This window comes from Centruroides sculpturatus, unplaced genomic scaffold (assembly GCF_000671375.1).
Source record: "Centruroides sculpturatus isolate CEXI.00-Female unplaced genomic scaffold, Cexi_2.0 scaffold2823, whole genome shotgun sequence".
Classification (NCBI taxonomy): domain Eukaryota; kingdom Metazoa; phylum Arthropoda; class Arachnida; order Scorpiones; family Buthidae; genus Centruroides; species Centruroides sculpturatus.
The window spans coordinates 5,291-17,800 of NW_019387021.1; the positions used below are offsets into that span (position 1 = coordinate 5,291).

At 33.5% G+C, this 12,510-nt stretch overlaps 1 protein-coding gene and 1 long non-coding RNA gene across 2 annotated transcripts; both read left to right on the plus strand.

Annotated features, from left to right (window-relative positions):
* Nucleotides 1-1,391: 1,391 nt before the first annotated feature.
* Nucleotides 1,392-5,724, plus strand: LOC111616056 (zinc finger protein 271-like). The gene has a single exon (XM_023357495.1). It carries the CDS (start codon nt 1,433-1,435, stop codon nt 3,989-3,991), a length of 2,559 nt encoding a protein of 852 aa, XP_023213263.1. The 5' UTR covers nt 1,392-1,432; the 3' UTR covers nt 3,992-5,724.
* A 5,668-nt stretch (nt 5,725-11,392) lies between these two features.
* On the plus strand, nt 11,393-12,467 carry LOC111616057. Its single transcript, XR_002755183.1, has 3 exons — nt 11,393-11,711; nt 11,812-12,052; nt 12,180-12,467. It is a non-coding gene; the product is annotated as an uncharacterized LOC111616057 (long non-coding RNA).
* The last annotated feature ends 43 nt before the right edge of the window (nt 12,468-12,510 follow it).

Sequence of the window (12,510 nt, forward strand, 5' to 3'; positions counted from 1 at the left end):
ATAAATTACCATAATTATTACCAACCAAATTATTAGAATAGGTTAGGTTAGGTTTGAACGTGCGTCCTCACTGTTTCCTTTCTTCTCTTTGCTGGAATCAGAGACGAGCCACCATTTTACCCACCATAGGTAACATTATCCAATTGTGCAGTCTAAAGATTGGTGACACTTTGAATTTCATAGCAATTGGTTTCTGCGACAAGCACACCTATTTGTGGTACATTTATTTGTGGCAAAGATCTTATTTTCACTTTACCGAGTGCCTAGTAGGTAATGTGCGGATTACCTAGATACTCTGCACATTATCTAGGTAATTTGAGAAATGGAACAGTTTTCATAACTTTAAAGGATCACCCTAGTTAATCTGCAGATTAACGACTTTCGAGCTTTAGCGGTAACGTATACATTATATATCATGATTCACACATGTTGAAAGCTTAAGAATGGACGACATTTATACATGAATAGAGAGCAGTGGTGCACCCAGGGAGTGGGCCAAGGGGCCTTCAAAGTAAAAGGAAAGGAACACTAGTAAATTTTCCAAAAAATATTTTTCTAGTTAAAATTCACTTTTTTATTTATATTGTGTTCTGTGTTCTATTTCTATATTACTCATGAATTAGCAGTCATATCAGGTGGGAATTTTGTTGAGTTTGCATAAAAATTTTTCTACTCATTCAACTTGGCTCCCCAAAGATTAAATCTTGAGTGAACCACTGATAGAGAGAAGTGTAGATGAATGCAGAGAAATATGGCAAGAACCATATTACTTGATGTCAAATACAATTGTCTGTAAGTAGTGTAGGATTTTACAAATCAAAGATGTAAAAATAAGTATTTGTTGAAAAAAATACATAAACCAGTTGGACATAGTTGGAGAATGGATGGAAAGTATTTATCAATACCCAGTCAGAGAGACCTGTCAGTATGGAATATGTTTACTTTGAACTGCAGTGCAGCACTCACAACATCATGGCAGGCATGGCGACTTTATCTAGCTATCACTGTTATTAATCATGTTTCTCCTGAAGTTTTATATAAGTTCTCCTGAAGTTTTCTGTATATAAATACTAGAATGGTGACCAGGGCAAGATTCAGTCTGCTATTCTGGAGATTCAGGCTACAGTCTTGGTTAGATCTTCAGAAATTTTCTTGGTAGTTTGACATAGTATATTAAATCTATCCATTACAGCTCGATTGCTGCCATTCCAGTCCTCGTGCACTTTTCAAATCCTTTATGGATTTGAAAAGTGCTGGCTTAGTAGCAAAAAAGAGTTAAAAAATAAAGGCTAAATTAAGATTTCATTATGTGTATTGTATTATTTGTAAATAAATTAAATTTATCCTTAATTAAACTTATCAATTAATGTAAATTATTATCATTACAGGATTTGAAATCAATGAAGAGCAAGGAACAAAAAATGCTTGTGGAATGATAAAAGACATTTTTACCTGTAATATATGTGAAAAGAAATTTTTTGCAGTTCAAGAATTTATACTTCATATACAGGAACATTTAGGAAAACAAAATTTTGAATGCAAATTCTGTAAAAGGAATTTTATTTGGAATTATACTTTAAAGAGTCATCTGTTTATTCATGGGGGAGAGCAGCATGTTCATTGCGACTTCTGCAAGAAGAGAGCCAGGACGAAAGTTACGTTGAAAAGACAGTCGTGGAACAATTTCAAAAGGAGGTTTCGGCATAGAATTTGGATGAAAAGATATTCATATAAATTATTTTATAAACGTCATAGAATAATGCAAATTAGAACAAAGAGTTTCAGTTGTAATATCTGCAGGGAGAAATTTCTTCTGAGGTCTGATTTATTGGAGCATATAAAAGTGCATTTTGGAGGAAATCGCAGCAGAGAAGTGCTTAAGCCAGTGTTGAAAGTGGAAGACCCGGATGAAAAGCTCTATTTAGAACATCATCCTTTTCAGTGTGAATTGTGTGAAAAACGATTTACTGCTAAAACTTACTTATTACAACATCAGACATGCCATACAGAAGATCAAGGTTTTCGTTGTCACCTCTGCCCGAAAATTTTCCAATGGAAGTCTAATTTAATAAAACATAGGAAATTTCACAGTGGAGAAAGACCGCATCAGTGTGATATTTGTGGCAAAAGTTTCATGGAAAGAGCGCAATTAGGAGAACATAAAAAATGCCATTCTGACGAGAGACCTTATAGTTGTGATGTCTGTGGAAAATGTTTTAAGTCGCGATCGAACTTAAAATGTCATAAAAGATGTCACATTGAAGAAAGACCTTTTGACTGTATGATTTGTAAAAAGAGTTATAGGACATGGTCGGATTTAAACATTCATAGCAGGTGCCATTCAGGAAAAAAGCCCCACAAATGTGAGTTTTGTGGCAAGTGTTTTAGAGTTAGATCAGCTTTAAGTATTCACAGGAAAAGCCATTCTAAAGAGAGACCTTATCAGTGTGAGATATGCAAAAAGTGTTTCAAACAGAAATATAATTTAAAACAACATATGAAATGCCATTCTACAGAGAAACCTTTCCAGTGTCAAATATGTAATAAGAATTTTAGGGAAGAGAAACGTTTAAGGAATCATAAAAAAACACATTCCCAGGAGAGACCTTTTCAATGTGATCTCTGCAAAAAGTATTTTAAAGAAAAGGTATATTTAAAACGGCATCTAAAAGCTCATTTTCTTGAAAGAACCCACCAATGTAATTTATGCGAAAAAAGTTTTAAGTGGCCAAACAATTTAAAAAAACATCAGAGAAAACATTTTGAAGTGAAGAGTTATCCTTGTGAATTCTGTGATTTGAAATTTACAGAGAGGTCGGCTATGTTTCAGCATCGGAAATCTCATGCTGACGAACGGCCCTATCCATGCGAAATCTGTGGGAAAGGATTCAAAAATAAAAAGCACTTAAGACGCCATGTAAAGAGACATTCTCCAGAGTTGCCTTATCATTGTGAAATCTGCAATAAAAATTTCAAAGATCCTTCTTACTTTTCTAAACATGTACGAAATCATTCTTTAGGGACAATTTATCAATGTGAGTTCTGCACGGAAACCTTTACAGAAAAATTACTATTAATGGATCATGAAAAATGTCATTTTTATGACACAATCTATCAATGTACTCTTTGCAAAAAGAATTTTGGGAACAAAGCAAATTTGGCGAGGCATGAAAAATTACATTCCGAGGAAAGTTCTTTCCAGTGTGAAGTATGCAAAAAGAATTTCAAAAACCACAGGTATTTAAATCAACACATGAAAATTCATTCGAACGAACGACCTTATCAATGCGAGATCTGCAACATGAATTTTAAAGATAAGCATCCGTTAAAGCGACACATACAATGTCATACTGACGAAAAACCTTTTCAGTGCGAGCTCTGTGAAAAAGCATTTAGGAGAAAGTCACATTTAGTACGACATCAGAATTGCCATACAGACGAAAGACCTTTTGAGTGCGGGTTTTGTCCAAAAAGTTTTAAGTTGAAATCTGTTTTAATTGAACATCAAAGATGTCATTCCGAGGTGAAACCTTTTCAGTGTAACCTATGTGAGAAAAGCTTTAGACAGAAGTCGAATCTGCTTCAGCACGAGAAGCTACATTCTGGCGAACGGCCGTTCGAATGCAAAACTTGCTTTAAGAACTTTAAAAATAAAAAATATTTGAATCGACACATTAAGACACATTCCGAAGAGAGGCCTTACCAGTGCGATTTGTGTGATATGAATTTCAAGGATAAGCACTTATTAAAACGTCATTTATTGTGCCATTCGGGAGAAAAGCCGTTCCAATGCAATATATGCAAAAAGTATTTTAGAAGAAAATCACACTTGGTAAGGCACGAAAAATGTCATACGGGCGAGAGACCGTTTCCTTGCGACATGTGTGAGAAAAGTTTCAAAAGTGTTTCTGAATTAAACGGTCATCAAAGAAATCACATGAAAGTCATTTATATGATGAAATCACAAGATAAGAAATGCGATGAATCATAGCTCAAGTAAATTGTGATTTCTAATCGAATCCTTTTGTTCTACAATAGGATAAGATGTAATAATTTACCATACCTCGAAGAAGTGCAATTGTGAGTGTTCCTCACAGACCTGTAATGATAAAAATATAGTTATGTGGACCAAAAACTGTGTGAATTTAGAAGACATGTTCCAAGAAATACATAAAATTATTTTCAATATTCCTTCTTAGCGTCTCCAAAGTATAGTTAAAAATGAATTACGATAATAAAACTTATAAAGTAAATATTTACAAGATGAGATGATGATCCAATTTATGGCAGTTAAAATCATAAATAATAATAGAAAATTAATGTTTATTGTTATAGAGCACAAATTTTATCTGCAATATTTTCATTAAACTATTTCAATTTAAGATTTAGGAAAAAAATATATTTTGCAGAATTGATAAGAGTGAGAACTGTAGATATTGGCTATGAGATGTTTGGAAAAATATACTATTTGCTAGGTCAGAGTTAGATTTAATTTATTATATCTGCTATTGCATGCTTTATAAGGTAATTGAAAAAAAATCATGTAATGATTGAATGCTGATGATATCAGCATCATCACAATTGTAAATTACACAATACAAAAATACTTCTGTGATATTTTCAGAAATGGAGTGTAGAAAGTTGATCTTAGGAAGATAATTTTTATAATAGGGTGTATATAATGCATAATGTTGCTACATTTATACATAAATATAAATTTTTCTTTTATGTGTATTGAAGAATTTTTGAATTCACTGGAATTTCAATGTATAATTTATTGCACTTAACTGTAAATCATGGATTTAATTAACTGATTGTTTGGAGCAAAAATGTTTTCAGAAAAGCCAAACATTCTTGGGGCTCTTTGCTCATTATTGGAAATTAATGAGGATCATCATCGGAAGTTGACCAGAGAATCTATTTTGAATAGCACATGAGAATGTATAGGGAGTGTCAGATAGTACCAACTGTTCAATGAAGGAATTGGTACCATGTGATACTCCCAACACGTTTGTATTGCTAGTCACAAGACTTGAGACTAAGCACCCTATTGCCAAATGAGCACTTATAGGCTACACACTCAAAGTTGCTTGTCTTTTGACATGTTTTTACTCCAAGAAAAGCAATTTGAATTTAAATTATGTTTGAGGAATGAGTTAATTCACTGAAGAATGTTAATTCTGTTAAATATTAGCCTTTTTCACATTTATGATTATATAAAACCTTCAGTCTAAATTAAAAAAGTTTCTCTGTCTGGTGACAAATATATTAAATGGATAACTAGACATGTAAACAATGTTTACATAATGTAAAATTTGGAAAGCGTGGCCATTTAGTATGATGATGATTCAATTCATAATTAATATTATGAAATTAAAGTGCAGAAAAAAAATACTGAAATGCCTTCCGTTTTTATTTATATATTTAATTGTAATATATGATAAAGTGTAATTTGGAAAATGTGAATAGTTGTTGCCTTATCAAATTTAAGAATGTAATATTTGTCTATCTCTTACAATGTTCCTGTTAGATTGCCAAATTTAGACTTTGATTGCAAGATGAAATTTGTTTGAAGAAAAATGTATTACACAAGAAGCTCTTGTGCAATATGAAGCATTGCATAAATAAATGAAGATAACTTTTATATAATTATAACTGTGATTTCGATTTTGCCATGTGTTGCTCCTTTCTAGTCAAGGTTTGTTTTATATTAATAAATAAATCTTATGAAGTGTTTAATTTTTTTTTTGTTTTTGAAACATCATTTTTAAATTAAGGAATTTAAAATATCCAAGTTTATCCATTTTAAATTTCTCTCTGTAGGTATTCTGCATGTCTTTGTGTTTGATTTATAAAGTTAAGTACGGTATCAAATTTTTATTTAAAAATTAAAATATTCCAAAAGAAATTGTGCTTTGTATAATTATAGAACAAACACTAGAACAACATTTATGATTGCCTTGATTTTTGTTCAGGTGTCTTAGCAACTTGTATAATGTTTAAAATAATTTCTTGTGGATGAAGTTTTCATTATGAACAGGGCCGTGCCGTGCTATGATGCAGAGATGCGGCTGCATCAGGCGGCACCGTAATGGGGCGGCATTTCGAAGACTTGCATCATACTGAGAAAATCTACCGCACGGCCCTGATTATGAAGTATCAAGTATTAAGAATGAAGAGTAAAACGTTTGTTTGGTAATTTAATTGGTATGGAGAGAAATCAGTTCATGTAGCATATTTAAAGGTATGCCACATGTAAAAACATTGGATACTAATCTTTTAAGTACATGCAGTATGATTAAATATGCAATATGACCCTCCCATTGTCATTGAATGTATCTTTAGATAAGATTCGTTTATGACAAGTTCTCTAAGTAATCTTAGCTCTAACAGTACTTTTGTAATATGTTTAGTGTTGGTTCTGGTAATTATGTGGAAGTGCAATATAAGATTCTCTCTCAATTTTTGAAGGAAAATTGTCTAAATGAAGAAATTTTTTGATAAACACTAAATTTTTAATTAAACAGTTGAATTAGTGCAAAATATGTTCTGGGGCACTAAGGGTTTGCAAGCCCATTATGGCTTTGGCCAGGCCTATTCTGGGGTGACCAAACCTGTAATGAGAAGAGACAGTTTTATCTAGATCTCTTTGCATTGGTATTGCAAACAAATCCAGCAATTGTAATGGATACAATTGATTCTGGCCACATAGCTCTAGTAAATATATTTTGCCATTTTGAAATGATAGTGACTGGTATTATTTCTGAAGTAATTTTGGACAGTTTTAAATAACTGGTATGCTTTTTGACATCACTTGATAGCCATTCACACCTTATATTCAGAATTTAAAAATTGAAATTTTTAAAATCATTTTTTTTCTTATGCAAAGTAAATGATTTTGGATTACTTGTTACTTGTCATTTAAAACTTCCTACCAATCGACATTAATTCTCATTATTTTACAAGAAATAGTCAGACTAGGGACTCTAGGGACCCAAGATCAAACGAGGAAGGCAACTCAGAAATTTGAGAGTGGTGTGTCCCAGATGTATTTTGTCTCATCACCCAGCCACCCCATTATGACCTGGGAAAAAAGGCTCTTTTTCTTGCCTACAGGGTAGAGACTTAAAAAAGATATTTATGAACAGCAAATGATTTTAATGTGGTCCAAGTGTAAATTTACAAAAGGTTAAGTGAGCTGAAGTCTGGGGTGGCAAATACTTTAAAGTACCAAATTACTTTTTTGAAAAACACTAAAGGTTTATAAATATAACTTAAGGGCAATGAATATCAATTACTTACATCTTAAGAGTAAAATATTTCTTTTTAATGTTAAGATATATTATTATCAAAGTTGTGGCAAAAAAGTATTGCTAGGGGCAGAAAAATGTTAAATATTCCTATGAATAGAGTAATAGCAGTGGTAGCTATCAACAAATTGATTCTCATCTTGAAATGAAATCCTAAGAAGTGAATAGTTTTTGATGGTGACAATCATGCAGTTCTGGAATTAAATATTTTTAATTACAGTTTGCTTTAATTTCTTTGTCTCCTTAATTCCAATGGTTTTCAAACTTTAAATCAGGTAATTAATTAAGGTACTTAATTCTTAAATATATTATCGCATATTATCAGGAAATAGAAAACTAGATGTGAAAGGCAAGTTGTTCAATTTGTTTTTCAAAATTTGAACAATAGCAAGATTCTGTAATTAGAATCCAATTATTCCTTCATAAGAATTCATAACTTACGAATCTACAGGGTGACGGATATATTGTTAATTGAAAATTAATGTTCCATTGTTTGTTTCAGATAAGAGAACATACTTGAATCAGTCATTTTTTAACATATCTAATTGAAGAACGTGTAATTGCTACTTGTTGGCTTTATGAAAAGGAAACAACGGGAAATAATGAAAAAGGTGCATTCAGACTTCCAACAGAGATTTGGACAACAGCCTCGTCCAAAAAGAACACTTTTCCTCGTATCTCACCGTAGGGGTGTGACTATGCAGATGCGAGGGAAGGAGAATATGTAGCGAAAAGAGGTGATTACGTTTCACGCTCTCGATTATTACGACCACACAGACGACAGCGAGAAACAGAGAGCGTGAAACGTCATCACCTCTTTTCGCCACATATTCTCGCTCGCGTCTGCATAGTGGCACCCCTATGTGGGTATGTACTGTACAAACTCAACGGGAATGGTCGGATGGTCGAGATGTATATAGCATCTGTCTACCGTTCCGGAGACAAGGAATCGAGCCCGGGCTAGCGACCCCAATATTTTTTTCGAATGATCTGTCCGGAGATAGGGCTTACCAGTGGATAAAACTATATTGAAACTGGTAGTTTGGTCGTGGATTCGCGCCCGGCCAACGTGTAGTTTTCTGGATTTTATTCACGTGTCTAATATCTAATTGTCAGTTTCCCATAGAAAGTCCTCCGAGAGACATCCTTCTTGGCAGATCGCTCGTGTTTTGCATTATCGTATTTCACCAAATCAAACCTTTTCGGATTACAAATATGTCGGTTTCCGTATCTCATCATTTGGCCTTCACCATCGTGGGCTAACCGAATCCATGATGGGCTCGGAAAAAGCCCTCTTAATGTCTAAAGTGCGAAAAGAATTTTAAAAAAAATATATATATTTATATATTTTTTAATCATTAGCGTAGTATACTGTATATAGGCTATATATACTACGCTAATAATTGATAGGATTCTCTCTCCCTTCTCAATGGATGTGTGCAGTCTTACAGCTTCTCTCTTCGCTTAGCTAGCTGTTTTATCTGTTGGTAAGGCCTTCTCCGGAATAACTCGTCGCGAAATATTCCACTCTATGCGATTTTTAATCATAGATAGGAATCGAAGCCAAGTATTTTGGCTTGATTCTGCTTAATGGACCCTGTAAAGTAGTGACCTTTTAGCGGAGTGGGGACAAAAGAGGCGCGACCTTGTCAATTGGACCCACGTGCGGTCGGGTAATACCACTTGTAAAGTATTGACTTGTAAACAAAGGAAGCGCCGGCTTTGTTAATTGGAGCCACCTGCAGTCAGACGGTAGGACATTTATCATATTGTAAACAAACGAACGTAAACAAGTGGCGGACGTTTGTGTAAGCTTCACTCTCGTCGGATGACGGCGGACCTGAGTGTAAGCTGTTCGGGCATAAAAAAAGGGTTGTGATTGGTCGGAAGTTCCCGTTCCAAAATCCCTTAAATTGCGGGGCGAACGAGAGTCAAGAAGAGAAGGGCAAGAGACTGATACACGGTTGTCTCAGGCACACTGGAAAGCCCGCTGAGCGTAAAGAGAGTGTTCTCCTCTGTTGATCTTCTCAGAGACGGGTTAGTGCTGAGACCGGACCGACCGTGCAGTTGAGCCGACTCCACAAGCTGACTGAGGTCTCTCTCCAAAGGTTATTAGTTCCCAGACGCCAATCTGGCACGTGAATTCACCAGGCATGGTCATCTTGTACATGTACTATGTTTTCCAACTTGTACTTTCTACTACTGTAAATATATTCAATTTGAGTGTGGAGGTGTACTTTCCGACGAACCTGATTCATTACATCGAGTCGTGAAACACAAGAAAACAACTCAATCAGACGGAGTTGGGAAGGAACGGCAATAAGATCTTCACTGATCCTACGTTACAATTTTACGTTTAGTTCTTTTTTGGATGCATCTGTTATTAACTTAATCATTACAAACTCGGAATTAATAGATAATATAATAAATTTTAACATTTTAAATATTCGTTTTATAAAATTTAAGAGAATTTTTTTTTTTCTGATTACTGACTAACTCGTTTCAGGCTTTGACTCGAGCATTTTCGTGTTATTTCTTTTAGTCAGGGTGCTTTCATAGCAAGTAAAGATGTGGGATGTAATATGCAACTTGGATCTCGGGATTTTGCAACTCGTTTCGGCTAAAAAAAAATTCGACAGAGTTTACTACGTTATCGATTTGTCAAGAACTTTTGACATAATTGATCACAATATTTTATAGTCGAAGTTCTCTTTTCTTCCTTTATCAATATTTTAACACAATTGTTTTCTAGCATTGCTTATCAAACTGGAGTTAATCACTTTATTTCAGAATTGGTAATTACTAATAACGAACTACACTCGTATCAAATTCATTGAGGCCCAGACTCATCCGTAAAGATACACTTATAAACAGCAATTTTGCATTAAAAAGATAAAATTTAAGTACTGATGATTGGCTTTAATTTTTTCCACGTCTCGTTTTCTCCAGTTCTTATATTAGGCTAAGTTGTAACTAAACAGAACAAAATAAACCTGAAAGAACACACATATTTTTGCAGTAATACGACTAATATTTTTATGACATAATTTTGTGTAATTTTTAAACGAATAATGCGTCATTTTCATTATCCTAACTTCGATCATTAAGTACAGTGTATATATATATATATATATATATAATCTGATGATGGTTCGGATAACAAGTTCATGTTTCATCAGAAGGATCCGGTTTAGCTTCTGATTCACAATTAACATCACCTTTATCTTGGATGATCTAGGAAGAACATCATTACAGAAGGCAATTACGCAAGAGTAGAGCTGAGGCATTTACCAGAAACGATTATTTTTACGACGAGTAGTTAGCTAAGAGGTCAAATGCGAACAGACTTATTACTATTTCCATTCAATTTTTTTTTAAAATAATTATGTGAAATGTTTTAAATTCGTAAAGACGAAAATAAACACAGTACAAAACTAGAATTTCAAATAAATTCACGAAAAAAAAAAATATTCAAATTCCTACTTAAAGTATGATTCTTTTCTTTGTTTTGAATTTTCATTTAACATAAAATTAATTTTTTAGGTTGTAATTTTAATACGTGTATATGTATATAGGCCTGTGTATATGGATGTTTTCTGATTGATGACTGCGGTTTGAATAATAAATACGACTCGAAGTACTTTGTAAGTTCTTCGAGTCATGTAGGAAACATCCATTGCATCGTTACGAAAACGTGTAATTTTCCTGACGTACCCTAGTAATTGAAAGCTCTTAATTAAAACGATGCCGTTACGCACGGGCGACCAGGACGGCCGCTCCAAAAAATTACGCAGCGGTTTGTATCGGCTTTATCAAACACCCGATTTTCCTGCTATAAAAATTTTTTTGGACTAAATAAAAAGGAATTTTGCCATCTCGGAAAACCGAAAAATCAGTATAAAGGAAAAAAAAAGCTAAACAAATTTCATTTAAAAAGACGAAATTCTCATATATAACAATATACTATTATTTACGTATTTATTTACAGAAAGAATTTTTATTAGATCAAAGTTTTAAGTTAGATTTTAATATTATTTATTTTTACAAAATTTATCCGATTGATCGTCGATTGTTATCACGCACTAGCGCAATTGGTTTCGTAATTATTAAATTTATTTATATATGTGTGTATATATATATATAAAAGGAAAATAAATGTATAGGATTAAACATGGTGGAGTGCAGAAATAATTTATTAAATCTGCGATAGAAAATAACGAAGATATATCGGCAAGTAGGTATCGACGGTGCAAATATTTCGGAAAGTAGGTCAAGTGGGTGTCCTCATTCTACCTTTTATTTAGCTCAGCGAGTACGAGTAACGATGCCGTACGCACGTTACTAAATTTACTAATACGACGTGTAATTATAAAATATGTAACACAATCGAATCATCGAAAGGTAAATATAATAAATAACCGACGGAGAAATAATTTTAAAATTTGCCGGAAAAATAAATCAAATTACGTTCGCTTAGGTGATGTTTATGTTTTTCCTTCAGGTGGCGCCAAAACTGTGTATAGAGTTGAATTGCGCTATCTCTTTCACGTGTGGCAATTCAAATATTTTATTTGCGAAACAAAGCATTAATTGGTGTTTAAAACGTTAATTTAACAAAGAATAGTTAATTCACGTGACGTGGACTACATACAATTTCTATCCATTAAAAGCATTGCCTAATTTTGAATGAGAAAGGGTGCTCGTAAGAGGGAGACAGGAGATGAACTTCGAATCAAAAGATAGTAAGTGTATATAATTAAATGCCGATTTGCGCATGAAATTGATTAATTTCGATTTAATTATTCGATTTCCTCACGTGGAGGGAGGAAAAAAACCTTCGATTACTTAATGGCTTTTTTAACGTTACAGAATTCGATAAAGATGCGCCGTTTAGCATTAAGAAAGAACCCGTTTGGGATAATGATATCGAGATAAAGCAAGAGTTGGAGTTTGAGGAAGTATGCAGGAATATCAAAGCGGAATGTGATGATTGGAATATGGTTAAAGTTGAGCAAGATATACAGGTAAATAGGCTTAATTTGGATGATGATGATCTTGCATTATTGATGATGACTTCATTGTCGGAATGAGCGTAAGAGTAAGACGGTACATGCAATATGCTACTGCGTGTAAGACACCGATTTTAATAATATCCTAGTTAAAACTGTTCTGCGATAAATGTGTTTACGAATAATAGTAC

Coding starts and splice junctions, on each gene's coding strand:
- LOC111616056 (XM_023357495.1), top strand. CDS start 1,433: ATGATAAAAGACATTTTTACCTGTAATATATGTGAAAAGAAATTTTTT.